Source organism: Henckelia pumila, chromosome 3 (assembly GCF_033568475.1).
Source record: "Henckelia pumila isolate YLH828 chromosome 3, ASM3356847v2, whole genome shotgun sequence".
Lineage (NCBI taxonomy): Eukaryota > Viridiplantae > Streptophyta > Magnoliopsida > Lamiales > Gesneriaceae > Henckelia > Henckelia pumila.
This window is the reverse complement of record NC_133122.1, coordinates 160,865,390-160,886,648: the sequence shown is the minus strand read 5'-3', so window position 1 is coordinate 160,886,648 and position 21,259 is coordinate 160,865,390. Positions and strand designations below refer to the sequence as shown.

Genomic DNA, 21,259 nt, shown 5'->3' with positions numbered 1-21,259 from the left:
CACCAGCAAGAGGAGGAGAACCAAGTGTAAAGCTAAGCGATGGGAAAGGGTTGGTTCCAGCAGAAGGGAAGGCTCTCTTGAAAAATTATCAAGCGGTCTTTCAAACTTTTAAGAATGTATGTTTAGTAGCTTTTTCAAGTTTTGGGACGTTACACTCGTAGTCCCTATGTGAAGGCTGTTGTTTTGGTTTACAGGGCACAAGTAGTGACCTTCAGGACTCAGTTCGGCTTTGTTAAATTTTTTGATGTACACCTGCAAGAACTCATCCCTTGTCTGCTTCACCTCAAATAAGCTAAAAATGGTCTTCTTGTACCTCTTACTGTTACTGAAGTGGTGCAAGAAGACCTCTTTGAATTCTCCAAAGGATCGATGCTGCGAGGCTTCAATTTCTCAAACCACCTCTGGGCCAAATATACCAGGGTGGTCAGTAAGGCCTTGCACTTAAGAATGTCTTCGTAACGATGTAACATAGCTATATTCTTGAACCAGACCAGATGCTCCTCGGGGTCAGTGCTCCCATAATATTCTCGGACCTTAACGTATTTATAATGTGCAAGTAGGGGCTCATTCATCATTTCATGTGAGAATGGACAGCCTTGAGCTTTCACCCGCTGTATCCGCAGTTTTCTTAGTTCCTCGGCCACAATCAAGGCTTTGGAACCTGTATGGAAACTCTCATCTTGTTCTGGCTCTCCTCCTCGAGGCCTTTTCGAGGGTTGAGACTGGCCCCAATCTTCCCCCTCTTCCAGGATAGGACTTCTATCTCGTATGTTCTTCCTTGCCAATGTTTTTTCATGGCAGAGGCCACCAGCTGCGCATGCTCCACCATGGTCAAAGTAATCATCTCATATGGGCCTCCATTGAGCTGATCTTCCAGGTAGCCCTCTTTAGCTTAGATTTTTTTCGATAGAGTTTTACTGTTAAGATTTTAATAAGGTAGCACTTGAATCACGATGAAGATAAATATGATAAAATAATATTTGCAAATATTTGATTATATTATTTTCTCCTATACATAAATTTATTGAGTTCAATAAAAATTACACTTAAGTATTGAGTCTTATGAATTGTTTCTATTAGTCTTTCTTTGTTATGGTTTATAACAATTCTCTCTTATTCTATAAAATATATATATATATATATATATATATATATATATATATTAGGAAAAAAATCACTTGTTATGCACGTAATATCAGGTTGTTTTTAGTCAATTCAATCAAATATAATGTTAATGTTTGAATATTTGCATTTCACAGTTAATATGCAATTAAATTTACTTATCCTGGTCAAATATGAATAGAAAATTATATCAGTTAATATTGAGTTCTCTACAATATAATATGATGAAATAATATTTTATTATATATAAAATTATACAACTACATATAGTTTACAATTAAATCGTTATTTTTTAAAATCTAAATTTATTAAATTAATGAAGTATATTTGTAAATAAATGAAAACTACAAAATAAATAATAAATTAAACCAAGTGAAACATTTAAAAGTAGAACAATTATGTTTTATATATTAACCCTATTAACTTTTCAATACTATTTTAATCTACACCAATGATTTTGTTATATATACGTATGAGTGAATAAATCATAAAAATCAAAAAGACAATTGTTCTCTAAAATTCAATTTATACGTAATCTGATGCGGATATATTGAAAATTATTTATACATTTAATTATTTTTTTCCAACTTAAATCCCTAATAATAATTTCAATTAATGGACCCCGATAATTATATACATAACATGGTAAAAGGATATGTGAAAAATTATTTTTACATTATCCTTTCCGTCCAATTTAAATACTAATGATAATTTTAAATTATGTACTTATAACCATAGAGGGGTATGAGTAATAATGAGTCTCTATAACTTAAATTGATTATTGTATTACATTTCATACATTAATTTTTTAATTGGTAAAAAAAATGAAAGACAACGAAACACTTTTTTAAAATGACAAAATTTAGGAGGAGGATATAGTAAGAATTTAATATGTTAGTTAACATAATTAAAGTTAGTATCTTAAAAGTTACTAATAATTTATAATTAAATCATCATTTTGTAACAAAACTTTATTAAACAAATGTAGTATATTCGCAATCAAATGAACACTAAAAAATAAATAATAAATTAAACCAAGTGAAATATTTACAAGTAGAACAATTATATATTATATATTTAATTATATTTACTTTTTAATATCACTTTAATCTATGTTTAAAGGTTAATTTATGCATAATATGGAGGATCGCAAAAGGAATTAAATTTTTTTATACAATTAAAATTTTTATTCTACTTAAATTATAATAATAATTTTAATAAATGATCAATTAATTTTATACATAACATGACAAAGAGGTATGAGAAAAATTAAATCATTTTTAAGTTAACCTTTTTCCATCTAATTTAAATACTAAAAATAATTTCAAGTATAGACTTATAATCATAGAAATGTATGAGTAATAATGAAATCTTTACTAAATATTATACTTGATAGATTTACTTTTTTAATTGGTAGAAAAATGATTTTTAATTGGTAGAAAAACGAAAGAGAACGAATTTTTTTAAAAAATTATAAATTAAGAATGAAGATTAAAATAAAAATAAAAATTAAACTTATTAATTAATGTTGGGTACAATAATTGTTTCTGCTTGGTAGAGCGATCGAACCATGGTATTTGGGCTGCTGTGCGGTTTAAAAGATTTGTGTTGCACCATTACCACTAGCTATAGCTTTTGGTAAAGCGGCAAACACTCGATCCTACAATTAACATGAAATAATACTTAATTTTTTATGTTTATTTATATTTTTACTTATGTTAATTTATTTATATTTGCTCTTAACTCTTTAAAATAAATAATAAGTAAAAAAATAAGTAAGATTTGTATCCACTTAAATTAACATGTCATTAGGTGTCAAAAATTTTGAGAAAAATCTTATAATAAGAAAGCATAATATTTAGCTACTATTAGAAATATAATACATCTCAAAATTATTGTCTACAAAATTATTGATCATTAATTAATTAATAAAATAATTAGGAAAAACTTTCGGTTATTTTTACTTTAAATCATTTGTATCATTAGTAGTCAATGACCTTTTATTTTTATTATGGAGTATACATAGTCTATCAATAATTAATTTTGGGATGATAATTGAATATAAATAAAAAAAATTTAATACATCTTCATCACTCATGATGCTATAAATCACTCATTACGGTTTGACTAAAATCTTAATCTCCTTTTTCCCCTTGTTTTTTATCTCATTTTTTTTATAATTGCCCATAAATATTTTTTGATCCATACCATTTGAGGACAAAATTATAAATTCATAATGAAAAAACTTTGCTCACCATTCATACTTTTATAGTAGAGATAGATTTCCACCTATCAAAAAGTAAAATATTTCACTATAAAAATATTGTGTCCAAATATTGTGTGTGAAATTTTATATTATATAGTATACGTAGTCTATCAATAATTAATTTTGAGATGATAATTGAATATAAATAAAAAATTAAATACATCTTCATTACTCTTGATGCAATAAATCACTCATTAAGGTTTGACTAAAATAATCTCTTTTTTGCCCTAGTTTTTTACCTCGTTTTCCTATAATTGCCCACAAATATTTTTTGATCCATACACAATTTGAGTGCAAAGTTATAAATTGATAATGAAAAAATTTTATTCATCATTCATATTTTTGTAGTAGAGAGATAGATATATTTATGGAATTTTATAAGTTATGACCCAACATTTTGGGGGCACAACGGTTGCCTCGAGTTTTTTTTTTTTTTTTGACATGGGAACCCGCAGCCGCTATTTTTGGTGCGCAGTGGATAAACCTCGGACTAACGCAATAGCTTGCAAACTATATTAGCCAGATAAACCACACTAGGCAAGTGTGACAAGCTAATCCAAGAAGGTGTTGGTAAGGGGAATCGAACTTCTGACATCTGGTCAAGAGTTCACCTACTCTACAAACTTGGACACTCCCTTAGGGTGCCTCGAGTTTTTTTAAAAAAAATATATATTCCTTGCTATTTTAATTCTGGTCGTTACGAATTATACGTGTAATATAACAAATTTTAATTATTTACGTAGTTCTCAACATGAATCTAATATTTCGTCTACTAGTATCATTCATTTTTTGTTCACAGTATTGTTTATGATATACGATAAGTAATTTACTAATTTTAGATAGACCGATATAAAACTGATTAAATAGGAAAATGATTTTATATTTTCCTCTAATTATAGTAGTTTTGTTCACGATATAATAATTTTTTACATCAGTTATTGGCAACTAAAACAATATTGATGTGGTAGCATTTTTTAGATAGAGTCTGAGACAATCAGACAAACAAATTCACAAGACATCCAACAGAGTAATGATAATCTGTTTTACTTAGGTAGCATTTGAGAGAGCTTCTCGAAAATACTTTTCGATTTTTCAGTGTTAAAAAAAAGTGCTTTTTAGAAACTCTCTCAAACACTACCTTAATATAATTTACTTTGGTCAATAGGATTTGCTAGGGGTTTTCTTCTCCGAGTTTTAAAATAATTAGATGAAAGTAAAGCAAGATTATCATTTATCAAATGATGGAGTCCAAATAACATTCCTCTTGTTTAATATTATTTCTTTGAGAGTTTCTTTTTTATAATAACTATATTGAATTTTCATTAGGTACCGTATGAACATCGTTTGTATAGCTTTGCAAAGTATAATAGGAAGAGCTTCTTCCCAACTACAACTAGTCCTAACTGTCAATACATGTTGTGCTATTACATGAGCCACACCATTAGTCGAACGAGGAGAAAAGAAACCCGTGGTTGCTGTTGCCAAAATTTGCGAATACTAGCGATGATAGACGCCTCAGGTGCTCAAGGCTAGCATTCACGACATTGATGGCATCCGATTCCACAATCACTGCCCTCCAAAACAGCACAAAACTCCGCTAACTGCGGATGGAATTGACCTGTTAGTAAGTGCCCCAAGGCAAAAATAACCACTCCATGTGCGTCCCTCCCCACAATACCAACACCAGAGAGATTAAGCAACCTGATTCGGTGTAACCCGATCGGGGAGAGGATTGCTAAAAAGATAGCTTCCCCATAGGTTAACACTAGCTAATATATATCTTGCAGAGACAGATCGCTCCTCAAAAACCCAATTTATTGCGAGCATTCCATAACCCCCAAACAACCATAGCAAAAGTGCCCAAATCTTGCACCTCCCCTTGTTCCACAACCCAACAAAACAAATCAAAGTTCTTTGCGGGTTTTGGTCATGAATATTTGATGTGATAATAAATCGTGTCCTTTTATTTGACGATTTTCCAATATGGGTTTGTAACCCTTGCTTCCGCAAATTATCGTGTAGGAGATAAGCTTGATATTATGTGGATAGAAAGCTACAGTTTACTTTAGTTCAGCCAACTAAAACAAACTATTTTATCAGTATCACGTTATATGAGTATTGAACATTAGAACTCAATCTATACAAATTTTGTGGTTTCCCACTCAATTTTATTGCTTTGAAGTGGGATCGTTACAAATTATTTTGCTGATATATTAGTGCCATTGATGCTAAAACTCCTTTCATGCTCTATACTTGGTTATGGAAACAATTCACCTGAACTACATTAGTGCCAGTCATAATCCTTCAATTCGTGTACCCGGTCATGAGTTGCCGATACTGGTACTGCACTGGATTATCACATGATCTTGTACCTTTTCTCCTGGACTCCAGTGACTCCCATCTGTATCTCTATAATCGTATGGAGCGGCATCTGCCAAGATTAAAGATCAAATCTGTGCTCAACAATTAGATATAAAAAACGGGGGTTTTGCAGTTCTATTCCCTTGTTATGGTTGTACCCAAAAGTTTTTTTGAGTTGCACTATGTTGAAAGCTGAAATCAGATGATACCAAAAATTTGAAAAAAGAAAAAGAAAAATCGATCTCTAGCAGACTTTACATCTGCTAATGGATACAACCTCCAGCAAGCAAAGAAGGCATTTGAACCGTTCACACAAAAATGAAATCACGCAGCAGGCTGAGTGGTGCAAATATTTTGTACTCAATTTATTTCTCATATGATAATACAATTCAATCATGGTGAGGCCCCAGACTCCACATGCATGTTACCAACCATATAGATGAAGTACAAATATATTCAGCCTGCTTGTATCCTAAAAAGACACGGAGTTGTTTGTAGTTATGTATCACAATTCCAAATTCAAACTTCTGTTCTTTGATTCTATTCATTTCAAGAAATGACCAAAATGGCTGTTCACTTGGAATAATTAGCTCATAATGAGAGAGAGGATTCCAATACTGCATCATAGATCATGTGGATTACTTGATTCGAGTAAAATAAATAGAAAATACACTACTCGGTTTCTACCTCATTACAATGAAGATAATTAAGGATCATATACCTCTATGTGGGGAATCTCTTTCAATGGCCTGTCTGCAAAGTATGCATACAGAGCCCTCAACACCGCCTATATAAGATTTTTAAAAATTAGCTTTTGAATTACAAAGCATTTTTTTGGAGAAAGGTAAATTCAGTTTAAATGTATAACCTGGTGAGCAACCACGACGACAGGAGCTCTTTGTCGTTCAAGTTCAATGATCACGGGTTCTAACCTGAAAGAACATCAAAAAGGCAAATAAAAGTGAGCATTATAAAGTTTGGACCCTCCCAAAACAAATATTTCATTGGAATTGCAGAATACAAACCTTTGTATAACATCGAGATACGATTCCCCACGAGGATATCTGTACCTCAACTTATCCTTTTTCCGTGACCTATAACCAATGGAAACTGGTTAATCCCAGGACAGCTGAGCAGGAGATGATGAAAAGATATTAAAATAAAAAAGAAACACAAAATGTGATTCAAGTAATTGAGTGACAAGCATAATGAATGCATAAGATGGGGGAAAAAGTGGATGCCAAAACAAACTCATTTCTTCAATAAAAAAATTTGGAATTCATGAACAATCCATTATATTTTATTTAGTGATAAAGCACATTAATTCCGTCCGGATGCAGCACATGCTACACATTTTGGGTTCAATTCATTCCAATTCGGTTGTTTAATTTCCACTGCATGTGGGCACACACACGAAAAAGGTACGTGGAAATTGAATGCGATGTTTCCTAGTTAATTAAGTTATCAAATTCAGTTTACTATTTGTGAGGGCTCTATGTTTCTATTTATCAGCTAAACCCTGAATTCTCCAGGACTTGCCTTGCGAAATTCCTTTCAGATTCATGTGTTTTGATCAAGTCTCAGGGGTAAGCAGTGGGATTTACTAGCTTGAAAAATCAAATAAAAGCAACGAAAATGCTATATAAAGGGAGAGTGAAAAGAATTTTCTGATAGTCATAGATGAGCGTTTAAAGAATTAGGGAATCTAGAGGGACATGTGCTTTTGTAAATATTAACTTAAAAAGAATACATAATGGAGGAATATATTGGAGGAGACACGTACCAAACAAGGGAAACAATGGCTCGCATGTTGAGCTACTAAAGTCAAAGGTGAGGGAGGGCATGTTGCTATATTACGGTAGATACCATCACCTAAATGATCAATCAAGTATATGTGACATGATGTAGTTAGACAGTCCCCCGGAAAAATTCATGTAAAAATCAAGGCATCCTCCATAAAAATCATGTACTATCACCTAAATGATCAATCACCTATATGTTGTGACATGTTGATGTAGTTTGACAGTCCCCAAGAGAAATTCATGCAAAAATTTATGACTACCAGGAAAGAAATTCTGAAAAAACGTAAAAAAATTAATCCTTTAAAACTGAAGTATACTCGTATTCCTCGGGCATATTTTTCTTTATTTCTTCATATGTCATCCCGTCACAGACACCGGCATTAATTTCATCAAGTGCACGCCATTGTATCTACAAAGTAAGATAATGAAAAGAATCGCCCAGATGTCAGTTTAAAGAGACCATAGAATATCAACAGCCAATGTTGGACTTTGTTTGGCCAAGTAAACGGGCAGTATCATACAAACCTTTGGGAATCCAACTATAGGGCTTGCTGTTAAAATTGTTCTTTGCAACGTGCTAGTCCATATCTAAGATGTGAGAAATAAAAGTCAAACGAATAACTACATCTTAATAGCTGACGAACAGCAGATCTAGACAGAATAATACTTTTTTTCCTGTAAATGTACGAACACAAGCTCTGTGCATAATTATGTTTGCATAATTATGTTTTGTTGAGAGGAAGCCGTAGTTCTTAATCTTATCAAAAATCAAATATGAACATAGAATCAAATTTAATGCAATCAAAAGTGTGATAAGATATAACTCTATTGTAAGATTTAATTGAGAAAGTCATACCTCATGTATCCCTACTATATTATCTAACCTATACGATGGGATTTTGATGGTCATACTCAGATAGATTTATAAAGAATTTTCTTGTTTAGGTAATTGCATTGCTGATGTAGAGTTGTATCTCTCTCTCTTAGCTGGCATGCTAATTCAACAAATTTAAAACAAATTCAACTAAATTTCAGAAATTGGAGAAACTTACGGATGCTGCCCTTTCACTTTTCAGACGTTTTTCAACAAAATTGGCAAGTTTCTTCGCATAAAGCTCCCCAGAATCACTGATAAAAGACAATTAACATCACAAAAAGGGCAATAACATGAATCACAACAAATAAGCCTAATTAAAGCACTTTGCATTGATAAACTCAAATAAAATACAAGAAAAATCAGTCTCGGACGGACAACATTTGAGTTTTAAATTTTAAAATATGATGTAGCATCGTAGAAGAGACGCGTCTAGGTCCAACAACATTCCAATAGAATTTAACCTTCACAACGCTCTCTTTTCAAAACCACAATCTCACTTCGAGGCGGTCACCGCCCCCATCATTAAAGCAATGCACTTCAGTTTTAATTTTTTTCCCTTTTTTTATTAAAGAATTATCTCTTCCTGCAGGCATGAACTTGCGATAAAAACTGTTAATTAAAGGAAGCCTAATCAAAGCAGGTAAACAAGAAGATCTGACTGAGTGAGCAAACTTTATTCATCAGAGAATGTGTTTATAGGCTATAGCCATGAGAGTAGTTCACTAAAGGTACACCAACATATATGGTTTTATATTGACTGTTCTTTACATCAAAATTAAATTTTTATATATCCATGCTCATATATATAAGATCTTAACTTCAAATAATAAAATTGTTTAATATCAGCAATCTTGGCATATCAGTTTTACATGTATCATGCCCTCCCACATTTTTGTCCTCGCTTACACAAAAATCCTATATCATATAAACATCTTACATATTTTTGTATCCACCAACACCTACGGATTCTAAAAAGAAAGGAATACTGAAATGGCATAAATATATATATATTATATATATATAAAGAGAGAGAAATTTTCAGCTGCCCAACCATGTTTCTCCACTTGGTTCGCGACCACTAAAACTCGGTAGTGGGTTTTAGTGGTTTTTAGTGGTTTTTGTTTTATTTTTCGCATCACTAAAACCCACTACCGGGTTTTCGCGGTCGCGGACCAAGTGGAAAAACATGGTTGGGCAGCTAAAAATTCATATATATATATATATATATATAGAAATTTTCAGCTGCCCAACCAATGATGTCCAACTCATCCCGACAACTAAAACCCGGTAGTGGGTTTTAGTGATACGAAATTTTTTTAAAAAAAACAACTAAAACCCGGTAGTGGGTTTTAGTGGTCAGGGACGAGTTGGACAGGAATGGTTGGGTAGCTGAAAATTACTCATATATATATATATATATATATATATATGATCCTGTTGAGTCTTTTAATTTATTTATGTGTAGAGTACAAAGCATACTAACTATAATTTACGATATCAATTATGATGTACAAGATAAATGATGTACTGAATTTAAATGATGCCAGATGGGTCTCCAAATACAAAGAAACGAAGGGGTTGAATCAATTTGGATGGGAGGGCACGCAGTGAAAAACCTAAACGAACATTAGTTTCCTCTCAGTAGTTCATTCTCACTGGATTCTACAGTATCCTACCTGAATTATGCTAAAAGTCTTTAGCAGGAAAAGTCAAAGATAAGTAAAAAGGCTCAGTCCATAAGAAGGGTGGAAAAGTTCTTTAGTTATCCAAGGGGACATTTTGCATCTTTCACTTTGGAGATTTCTTTGACCTTCTCTGGTGAGTGTTAAAGGAGATTCAGATTGAGTGATGAAATGTCATGATTGATACTTGCATTATAAGCACTAGAATTTTAGCGCATATACTTCGATGGAATATTATACATCAAATATTTACAAATTAGGATGTTATGATGAAAATGGTAAAGATGGGAAACTACATACGAATATTCATTTTTCGCAGGGAATGAACCTCTCTTCGACCATAGAATAATGCCAGTCTTGCCTTATCAAAAGCAGCGAGACAATTTTAATATTAGGAAGAAGCTGTTCATTTATAATATCTAGTCTCCTATTGAATATGGGTGGCGCCGTGGCGCAGTTTTTTGTTTTGAGCCTGTGAAGGCACCGAAATGATCGCTGATCATTACCTGCCCTCCAATTATTTTTATGTGAAACTGACAGTATTTGGTTATTTAAACTAATTTTTGAGTTGTAGAATGTGCTTCAAGAAAAATATTGCTAAAAAATACATCGAAGGTGCAGAATCTATCAGAAAGTGATTGGTTACCAGAAAACGAAAAATTCTACAAGAATTTGGAGGCATGCAAAGTTAACAATATCTCATACTACAACCATCTTGAATTGGAGTGCAGACAAATCATATTAAGAAAAATATTTCATATTTCATAAAAGAGGGAACCTTATCACACTGTCACCACCAATTCGGCCTCTAACATTGTAACGGCTCTCCCCATGCCTAGTAAGAAAAATTGGGCGTGGTGTGAGATGTGTATTCACCTGCAACATCGCAGGAAGATTATTTGAATTCATGACCATAGTGTACAATAATATCCCTCAAACCTCACACCTATTGTCCTATCACAAATACTTTCCAAATTAAACATAACAAACAAATAGATAATAGATAATGAAATATAGCAGATGAGTTGGATACAATAGTATTCTGTCCATAGCATCATGATAAAACACAAAAGAGACGCGTTTCAAGAGAAGACAGATTAAAACATACCAAGAAGAATACTATCCGCCCAGGAAGATATCCACTAATGTTGTTCACCTGTTAAATAAATCAGACTGACATCAACTCTACAATTATACATTTAAGAAAAAGAAAAGTATTTCGTTAAAAAGGAGAGGCCCAGAAAAATTACAGAAAATGTACTCTTAAGCATTGTTCTAAAAAACGAGATTAAACGGGATTAAACGTGATGAAAACGGTAAAAACGGGAAAAAACGGTCAACTCTAAGTTGACCATATTAAACGTGATTAAACGTGTTTAATCGAGATTAAACGTGATTTTTGTAAAAAAAATTATTATTTTTATTTTTTAAATAAATTATATCAATTTAAAAATCTCAAAATAAAACCATTTTCTTCAAAATCAAATAAAAATCCGGCTATATATTTTTCAAAACCTTTTTTTTTCAAAATTCTTGTGTTCTGGGTAATGTTTAAAATTTTTGATTCGGTCTAGCTATAGATATTGCTAAAAATTATAGTTTTGATATTTTTTTTGCTTTTAAAAATTTTAGAAATTGTGTTACTATTAAATTTATTATATATATGTGTTATTTCGCCTATATATTGGTAATATATAATTAAAATTTTAATAAAAGCTTGAAACGTTTTTCCACGTTTAAACTTGTATTAAACACGTTTAAACTTGTGAAACTTGATCTCGACGTTTCGCCGCGTTTCGCGTTTTTTAGAACCTAGCTCTTAAGTTACTTAAAAAACAATAGCCTGAAAATAAAGATGAAACATCATATTGAAAGACAAAACAGTCATCTTTTTCACCATAAAAATAAAACAGAGAACGAAAATAAGTGCCCACACTTATTCACAGATAAAAGTACACTTCAACAATATGTAGTTGGATTAAATCCACCACAAATTAGAAAGTTATCTCCATGAAGTAGTTAAGACTAATTCACCATAAATGACAATCAGTTGAACTTACAAAACGAGTGGAAATAATTTTCTCCTCACTTTAGTCAAAGTTACAATTTATATAGGCCAGAATCTTCCTTAGATTTACGGAAAAATCAGGAAAGAAAACTACCCTTGAACAAAGGACCAACGGTAGAAAAGTGAATACTATGCATTAGGCACACTGACGAAGTGAATGAAACCATCATTCCAGTTCGAGACAGGATCCTATCAATACATTTTTTTAAATTTACATAGGCTGAAAAGGACTTCGAGCATCATTTTGTTAAAGTAGAAATAGTTCATTCGTTTCTGTTTATGATAATTAGATCAAATATTAGTTACTCGGTCACATTACCCATGAGAGAAAGATGGCAAACAAATTCTAGTAAAAGAGAGACCGGATCATTACCTGAATTTGTCCACCGTGGCCACTGACCATATCAATCATTTTGATATAGGAGCCTTCCTCTACTGGTTCATAAAACTGCAGAAAAGGAAAGGTACAGATCATAGCATTCATCACAGAAAACTTTAATAATAAAGAGAGGGCAAAAAAAGCATGTTTGAAGGATCCACCTTTTCATAATTTTCAAGTCTGACTTTAAAGTCATGATATCCTGCTTCATAATCTGGCCTGAAATGTATCACAAATCACAATATATGAGTATAATGCACATAAAAACAAGAAAAATTTTCGTACTCGTACTCTTCTGCATAGTCTGGGCTCTGTTGAACTTTGAGGCGTATATTTCTCTCAATTATTTGCCGATCATTACATAATGTCTCCAAAAAAATAATCTGCAAGAACATTTGGCATTTTCAGATTCCGACGAAAATAGTAATTTATTTAATGCACACTCTGGAAAGCCAGAGAGTGCTGATATTGTACTGTGGTGTTCGATTTGGTATTTAATTTGCAGTTCAGTATTTAGGTGGAAAATAAATTTGAGTTCTAGATAAATTGGAAAGTTCTTAACAATTTGACTTGGCAGACATTTTTGTTGTGCTCTAAGTTTTGAGAACTCTTTTAAGAATTGAGGTTTGGAACTGAAACTGCGAAATAAAAAAGAAGTCATTCCATCACCAGCTATGTTTCTCAATTACACAGCACCAGGTTGGTAGGCCCATAAGCAGCCTTCTAAAAGGGCAAGGCAACCAAATAAAGGTAATATTGGATTAACCAGTAGAAGAAGAGAATCATTGAATTGACAACTCGAGGTCCATGAGTTGAAAACTTAGCTCCGTACTCATTTTGAAAGAAAACAACAATCATCTGTTTAAAACATGTTGATTTCTCTGGTAAGTTACTTTTTCCTACTTGGGTCAAAGACTGACAACAATAGAGTCGTGGAATAAATATGAATAACTGGTCCATGGACTCTAAGCCTGGAGCCGAAGTTCGATCCTTTATACAAAAAACAGAAGACTGCATTTCTCCAGTTTCCTTCACAGGTAATAACCTCGGATTTGGGCCCCCGTTCACAGCCTCGAAACACTCAAAGGTAAAATTTGAAGAGGTAAGCGTTAAAAGAAGAAGTTCCGCGGATGGATATAATACAACAATTTTTTGCCATGTATGTCAACCACATCAGTACACATACAAAAGATTTTGATGAAAAAGAGTTGAAATTAAAGTTACTAACAAATGCATTCATACGGACATCCAGAACTTAGTGTACCTTGCATTTGCCTTCAGCCATTTTCATTAGCATGTTCCTTCTTTTCCTGGTACTGTTAGTGGCATCAAATATACCTACCTAAACAAAACCCGAAAAAGCATTAAAAGGAAGAAATATCAAGTGCACCACAACAAACTGAAATGACTGACCTGGCCACCCTCTTGCATCCAAGATATCATATCTTCCATTGCAAGTGCTGCTACCTAGTAGCAGGTCATGAATTAAAACTTTGAGCAAAGAAAAAAGTTCGTTTAGTTTATAATTATCATGAAGAAAACACAAACAAGTTCAAAATATGCACTTTGTTATTGATGAAAATGCAAATGGAAAAACACACACACACGCAGACTTCTTGAAAGAACATACACTTTGGAGGATTGATAAAAGTTACAACACAAGAACATTATTATATTATTATTGTCATAAAAATATATAGCCCATGGATATGCATTTTATATGAATATAATTCATCATTCAATGCAGTCTTTTTGGTCTTGGTACAGAAGCAAGCTTTCATGCTCTTGCCTTAGAAGTAGCATATGGTGTGATACTAGTTGTAGCATGTTAAGGCCTCAGATTATATTAATGTCTAATAGGTTGCATACTAACATGCAATGAGAAGATAAATGTACAGACATTAAAAAACTGAAGGCTGCGACCACATTGTGATAAAATTAGCATGCGCTAAAGTGCAAACGATAGCGAGTATGGTGTCTCATTGAATATTAACAGCTACAATGTGATACTTGGAAAATAACACGGAGAGAGTGGAATCAAAACATCTCAAGTTTCATTCTCTACATTTATCTATCAATCAAAGCTGTGCAATAGAGGGGAGGGGAGGAATGAAAAAAACAGAAGCGGTTAAAAAGTACTCTTTTGACTTTTCCAGTTATTTATATGCATGGGACATGGGTGAATTGAGAAAACCGACAAAATAATAGAAAATATTTGGAATATAAATCTCAATTAAGGCAAAAGAGCGTTCTTTTTAAATAACAGAATGACCAATATTATCAAATATCAGCAAACAATATCGAGCAGGAGAAGAAAATTTCAAATATGTTTTTTTTGTTTTATGTTACTTAGCTCATGTGAGGATATAGAGATGATATTAGCTGGTAGTGGTAAATCAAATCTGCTACTAACCCAACACGCACTAACATGCAATTACAATTTTAAATGCAATAATCCTATGAAGTTTACCTCATTCCGAGCTTCCAGACCTTCTGGATTGTCACCTCTAAAAAAATCCGCCGTCTGCACCAATAAAGTCGTCAGAGTAAAGGTAAATAGATGTAAAATGATCAAATAAAGATTGGTTTCTTCTCTGTTAACATTTTATTGCCATACACATGTCCTAGTTCTGTGTCTGAGGCACAAGAGTACACATTTCGTATTTGGATGTCTTTCACCGGAGCCCGTTGATCTTGTTTTTAGACTATTGAAGCAAATATAATAACCATTTTAGTTTATAGAAATCTAGTATTTGTTCTGTTAAAAATTCGAAAAAATGTTCAACATTAAATTTTTAGATCATGAAAAAACAAATATCATAGAAATGACCTAAAATTTCTCCACTCGATTTAAGAATCTGTGAGTTTATATTTTTTTACTATTGCTTGAATTTAAATATAAATAAATAAATATTTATTTTATTAGATTTTTATCGGTATATTAAATATATTTTAGTCGTGTATATGATTATTTATTGAGTATATTTTATTACTATATATAATTTCTATATCAATTTTTTTCTAAAAAAAGGATAATGATTTGATATAGATAGAATATAATTTTATTAAAAATATATTATATTTGAATAAATAATTTATTAATGAGTAAAGTATAAATATATTATAAAAATATTAAGATACTTAATATTAATGAGTAAAGTTTATTTTCTATTTTTCTTTACATACAAACTATTGATACACTTTAAATAGACAGAAATAACTTAGAATAATATCCCACCAAATCTGTGAGATATTTTATTCCTATCAAAGAAAATCAAATCATTTCTTGAATAAATCTTTCCTAAATAAACTTCTCATCAAAAATGTATTTTAGTAGAATTTTTACTAAAAATATTTGGATTTAAACAATTTTATTAAAGGATAAAATTGACTTTTTAGTTGGATAATGTACCAATTAAGCATTGTCAATAGTTCACGTATCAATTTGACATTTTATCAATAGTTCGTATATCAATATGAATTTTACTCATTTTTTAAAGGAAACCTTAACCCCATATCTTTTTTGGGAAATAAGAGAGAAGAAATTTCACCAATTGACAGTACCTGATTAGTTCCATGCTTTAGTCGCCGATACTGAATAAGAAAAACACATAATTCAAGCAGATTTCCCTCATTAGATGATTCCATGAGAAGAATGGGAGGAATTAAAAACAATAACAAAGAAAAAAAACATTACCTTCCCAACATTGAAGTGTTTAGTGTCATGGCCCAACCAACGAAGATACCGAGTAAGTTTAGCAGCGGTAAATGTTTTGCCACGAGCTGGCAATCCAACCTGTAGCAGGAAAATTCAAACGAGATTTCATTTCTAATCAGTAAAATTCAGGGCATCGAGCTGACAACTTCAAAACAAGCACACAACGAAATCCTCCAAGTTTCTCTGATTTGAACATTTTAAATAGGAGAAGAAATGTTTAGCTCAATCACACCAAGATTGAAAGGCACTGAAAAGTGAAAATGGAACTTGACTGAGTATCAACAAGGTATTTAAGGAATGTACAAGGACAATGGCCAGGTGTCTATCCTCCTTCGGTCCAAGCATCTGATCTGCAACAGCTGCCGCTGCAACTGCTCCTGCAGCTGCTGGCATAGAGTTCTACCGACAAACAATGAGTTAGAGTAAGTAAGTTCTGATGAGGAATCAAAGAAACACTTTATCAGTTTTCTATATAGAAGGTTGCTACAAACCTTGGATTCTGAATCATGTTTGAGATCAACCATGAATGTTGTTGCACTTGCTGACTTTACAAGTCTTGGAGATCCTACCCCTCTATCCACAAAGAGTCCCCTGTGACCTTCTTGTTTTTGCAAAGGTGAAAAGGTTCCAACTGACTTTGACTCGACCAGACTAGATCCTGTAGGGAATTTTGCCAGGTCTGGTACTACGACTTCCATTCCCTAATAGAAAAATAACAGGTTACAATCCAAATAAAAACAATTCTGTGGAAGAAAAGGGATGCAATATATTGGGAGTATATGATATTCTCCATTGAAAAAGAGTATAATTACAACAACTACTGCATATCTCATGGACAAACCTAACTTCAAAAGGAAGTGAGAATGCATAGTCTGAAGGAGCTCAATACGGTGGAATTTTGCAAACTAACAGGACTTTGGGAGCACAGGAAAAGTACAGTGTTGTATGTTCTCCAGCAGTTTCAGATAAGTTTTCTAGTTTTCAAGGATTGAATGTTTCAAACATTGTATTAAGAAGTTGTGGATTATCATCTCCGGAGCCACTGATTATAGCACATGCCCTTTATTAAGCTTCATACTTTCACCCCTTATCCGAAAAGTAAGAAGAGAATAACGAAGGATATTGTGCCTCTAAAAAGGAGACAGTACATTATCTGACCTATAAAGTTTCAAAATAAATCATGTGTGCCATTTTTATATACCAATAAAGATATTATTTGATTACATCATTTTAAGTGAAGGCATCCATCATTTTGTATTTTCAAAACTATTTTGCCATCTTTGTTGAAAAGGTTACAAAATCAACGCTTTCATTGTGTAGTTTGTGAATTTGTAAACATAAAAACATACCCTGTCCAATCAGAAATAAAAGATTTTTTCCACTCCATGTGATTTGAATCACACTCATATATTTCAGGGACCTTTTCCAACGTAAAACGTGTCTGGCTCATGATGGTTTGTTTTGTTTATATGCACCATTTTCCCTCGAATCTTTATTATAAAGTCGAAATCTGATTTAAGCACTATCCTTCCAAATTTTCATAGAATGATTTAAGATCAATTTGGGTTTAAAATGAAAAAGGTTTACTACAATCAATTTTTATCTCCTTAGTTTCTATGAAGGCATTGCACATGTATCCACAGACATTACTATCCCACAACAAAATGGAGTCGTGGAAAGAAACAATGGTCATTGACTCTTTTATTAGCAACAGCTCGAGTTTTTCTCCTCCATAAAAATATTCCGAAGTGCCGCACAGCTGGAAGATCACAATTGCCCCTATGATCACTACCTACCTACAAATAGCAACTGAAATCCTCTCTAAAGTATATCCTAGCATTAGAACCACAAATACTCGCACTCTTAAAATAGTTGGATGCATTCATTCGTTCATGTTCATAAAGAGAACAGGGATTACATCGTAGAGCTATTAAGTGCATATTTATCAGATATTCTTCAACATAACAATTTTCGTTTCACCCAATGTCACTTCAAGGATTAAAAACCATATAGAACCACAAATACTCTCGCTCTTACAATACTTGGATGCATTGCAATTGTTCATGTTCATAAAGAGAAAAATTACATCCTAGAGCTATTAAGTGCATATTTATCAGATATTCTTCAACATGACAATTTTCATTTCTGCCAATGTCACTTTGAGGATTAAAAACCATACCCTACTGCATCTTATCTTCAGGGGAAGACAATATTATCTACAAAAGCTAAATAATGTGTGAATCCCAAGAGTTAGCAAAAAATAACCAAAACACAACCAAATTCTTCATATATAGAAGTTGCTCAAAGATTTAAGACAATTGAACTACATTTTGAATGTAAAAGACCTCGGTTATTAATTAGAAATGTTACAGACTTACTTTTTTTTGTGTTTTAGCCGACTCATCAATTGAGATGATTCAGTTTTCGATTGAAAGTAAATTTCGTATAATTTAAAATATTTTGTTCTGTTAAGTATTTAGGTCTCAGCAATTCCTCCAGTCGAGACCTCTCTTCCGTAAATTTTTAGCTATCCTATTTAAAACTTGCATGGTACTTGACAAATTTTTGGGAGTTTAGAAGTGAGAAATTCCGTTTTATTATTTTTTTTTGTTCGCAAATAAAATTCTAAATAAAATAAGAACCATGTGAAAGCAGTGACCACACGGGTAACTTGTTTCTTCTGTTCAAGGATTCTGGTTGGAATTTAGTCATTGGGAATTACAAGAAATGATGTAGAGGAACACAAAGCTCTGAAAAAATATCTAGCTAGAGAATCGGAGATGTACGAACTTGGAAGATTGAAGTACTACATGGAAATTGAAGGAGCCCATTCCACTGGTCGCTATACAAATCTTGTAATCTCATGTATTGTGCTTAATCTCATCTAACGATATAAGTTTTTCCCCAAGAGCTTTTATAAAGAGCAAACACTACACAAAAGTCTAACAATAAGAAGAAAAACATATGAATCATATAATATATAGGTAAAGAGAATAATAAAACCATGGAAGTTCCAGGCCTATCAGCAGCAGTGCCAGTATCCCTTTGGTGATTTAATGTACTGCTGGAACCATCACTTTTAGAAAATATCCCGACACGACCAAGTGATCTGGGAGTTTCTGTCATGTTAGCTGCATAAACCAGACCAGAATTTGCAGATGTTATTGGAGCTGGGACAACATAGTGCTCAAGATCGAGCTCCAAACTGGCTGAAGATCCATTCTGTATTGGAGTATAGTAAATAAAATGATTATTGCTAAACTATAAGCTATTCAACCTAAGAATCTAATCCCTAGGAACATACAAAAGCTACAGTTAAGCGAAATCTAATCGATAACAGCAGAAAAGCAGGAAAAATCAGTTGATAGCAACAAAAAGATAAAAGTGGTATTTTTCAATACTTCTTACCCTTACGTACGAGCTTCTGCCAACTTTATTACCAGTCCAAAGAAAATAAAGTTCTTAGGTCACCCAAACAACTTGCTTCCTCAGTTACCACTATCATTTGATTGGATGTATATAAAACAAGTTTTCAGATAACACAACTTTATTCGCTGGAACAGAAGATAATTGAGGAATAAAACAGTAAGTGGAAGACAATAAGAGATAATAAGCAAACAGCTTAGAGCAAAGCATCTGCCTAAAAGGCAAAAGCATTCGAGTAGCAGGTCACAGGAAAAAGGAAACATCGCTAAACAAGTTGAATTATTCTCTTTATCACCTCAGCGCTGGTTTCAGCAGCTGAATTTATACTGACATCCGGGATTCCCCGAACAGATGAGGGTTGAAAATTCTCCTGATATACTCTCCAGCTGGCTGCGAGATCAAATGGAGATACCCTATCCGCTTTAATGAATACTTTGTACTCAAGAATCTCATCACCAGTCAATTTAAGCACAGCCGACCTCCTATCCCCATGTAATATACCCCCTGTCAATTGCCTGTTTAGACCTTCCTCCACAATACAGGGGCTGTTGCTATACTTGGGCTTCAACAAAAACTTAAAATCCAATGTCTCTGTTAATGACAAAAAAAATTAAAATCTGAATAAAACATTGAAAAATGGAGAAACGAGGTCCCAGACAAGGAATAAATTACCATGGTTGGAGGGTACAACAAAACTTAATTCCCACATAGAAGTCGATTCACGTTCCAGAGAGAGCTGTTCATGATTTTACAGAGGTGAATTAAATCAACCAACCCAAAAGGGAGCACAATACGAGCAACTGAAAACAAATTTCGACAGAATTCGTGTGAAAATACATCAGACTGAAAAAGAAATCAAGGGCAATGACAAACATACAGCTTTGGAGGGATCCCAGGAGCCGACGAGCGGCACGGAGCCGTAGACATGGGGTATGAGCTCGCCTTTGAGCTTGTAATTCTCCATTTTGAGGGAAACGAACAGTTGGCCGCCACCTTGGTCTTCTCTCTCTTCGCTGCCATGGGCGCTGCTGCTATCTGGGTTCTTGGACGCACCAGTCCCCATGTCAAGGTGAATGTGAATCTTCTCCCAAATTTAATGGCGATAAGAATTTGAGTCGTGGATATCAATATTCTGCTATTCTATTAACTTTGATGCATCCGGATTCTGGTTGGATAATGGGACGGGCCAGGTGGGCCCGGATCCTAAGAAACCCAACTCTATCTAGTTTTGTTGATTGATTAAGTTCGTAGGGGACTTATATAAAATTCTCATTTCATTTTAGGGTTGTAAACATGTGTTGGAGAACCGTTATCTTGTATCTTGTGGCTAAGGCATAGCTGAAGTTTAAAATTTTTATTTTCCAATTCAAAATTTGCTTGGACACACGAAAAATTAAGAAAAAGTTTGCGTTGAAATGGAATGAAGAAGATGACGACTCGATTTCTTATTAGACTTGAGGGTTGCCGAAATCCTTTTGAGCACAGAGGAGGTAATTTTCGAAAAATTGCATGCAAGATGGAGGAAAGGGTTTCGAAAAATTTCTTGCTTGCAATATAT

At 33.0% G+C, this 21,259-nt stretch overlaps 1 protein-coding gene across 6 annotated transcripts; it reads right to left on the bottom strand.

The window, feature by feature from the left end:
* Positions 1-5,425: 5,425 nt before the first annotated feature.
* On the bottom strand, positions 5,426-20,900 carry LOC140892479 (6-phosphofructo-2-kinase/fructose-2,6-bisphosphatase). 6 transcript variants are annotated; one of them, XM_073301381.1, is made up of 23 exons: positions 20,579-20,898; positions 20,374-20,437; positions 19,997-20,292; positions 19,279-19,497; positions 16,767-16,976; positions 16,579-16,674; positions 16,255-16,353; positions 16,122-16,151; positions 15,028-15,081; positions 13,971-14,024; positions 13,822-13,899; positions 12,849-12,940; positions 12,719-12,776; positions 12,552-12,626; positions 11,219-11,266; positions 10,889-10,986; positions 8,604-8,679; positions 8,077-8,139; positions 7,869-7,960; positions 6,775-6,843; positions 6,618-6,681; positions 6,471-6,536; positions 5,426-5,819 (listed from the first exon to the last, which is right to left on the bottom strand). In XM_073301381.1, exons 1-23 carry the CDS (start codon positions 20,762-20,764, stop codon positions 5,745-5,747), a joined length of 2,262 nt encoding a protein of 753 aa, XP_073157482.1. In that variant the 5' UTR covers positions 20,765-20,898; the 3' UTR covers positions 5,426-5,744. The 6 variants fall into 6 exon arrangements, 5 of the variants coding, with proteins under 5 accessions (XP_073157482.1, XP_073157483.1, XP_073157485.1 ...); XM_073301382.1 differs by having other exon boundaries at positions 20,374-20,501; positions 20,579-20,715; XR_012152840.1 differs by lacking the exons at positions 5,426-5,819; positions 6,471-6,536 and adding an exon at positions 7,533-7,621 and having other exon boundaries at positions 6,617-6,681; positions 20,579-20,900.
* Between the last annotated feature and the right edge of the window lie 359 nt (positions 20,901-21,259).

Excerpts from the sequence above, each read along its gene's own strand:
- LOC140892479 (XM_073301381.1), bottom strand. The coding sequence starts at position 20,764 with ATGGGGACTGGTGCGTCCAAGAACCCAGATAGCAGCAGCGCCCATGGC. Across the intron at positions 19,498-19,996 it reads CTGCTGAAACCAGCGCTGAG|AATGGATCTTCAGCCAGTTT; the intron begins GTGATAAAGAGA and ends ACTCCAATACAG. Across the intron at positions 14,025-15,027 it reads GTCTGGAAGCTCGGAATGAG|GTAGCAGCACTTGCAATGGA; the intron begins GTAAACTTCATA and ends ACCTGCTACTAG.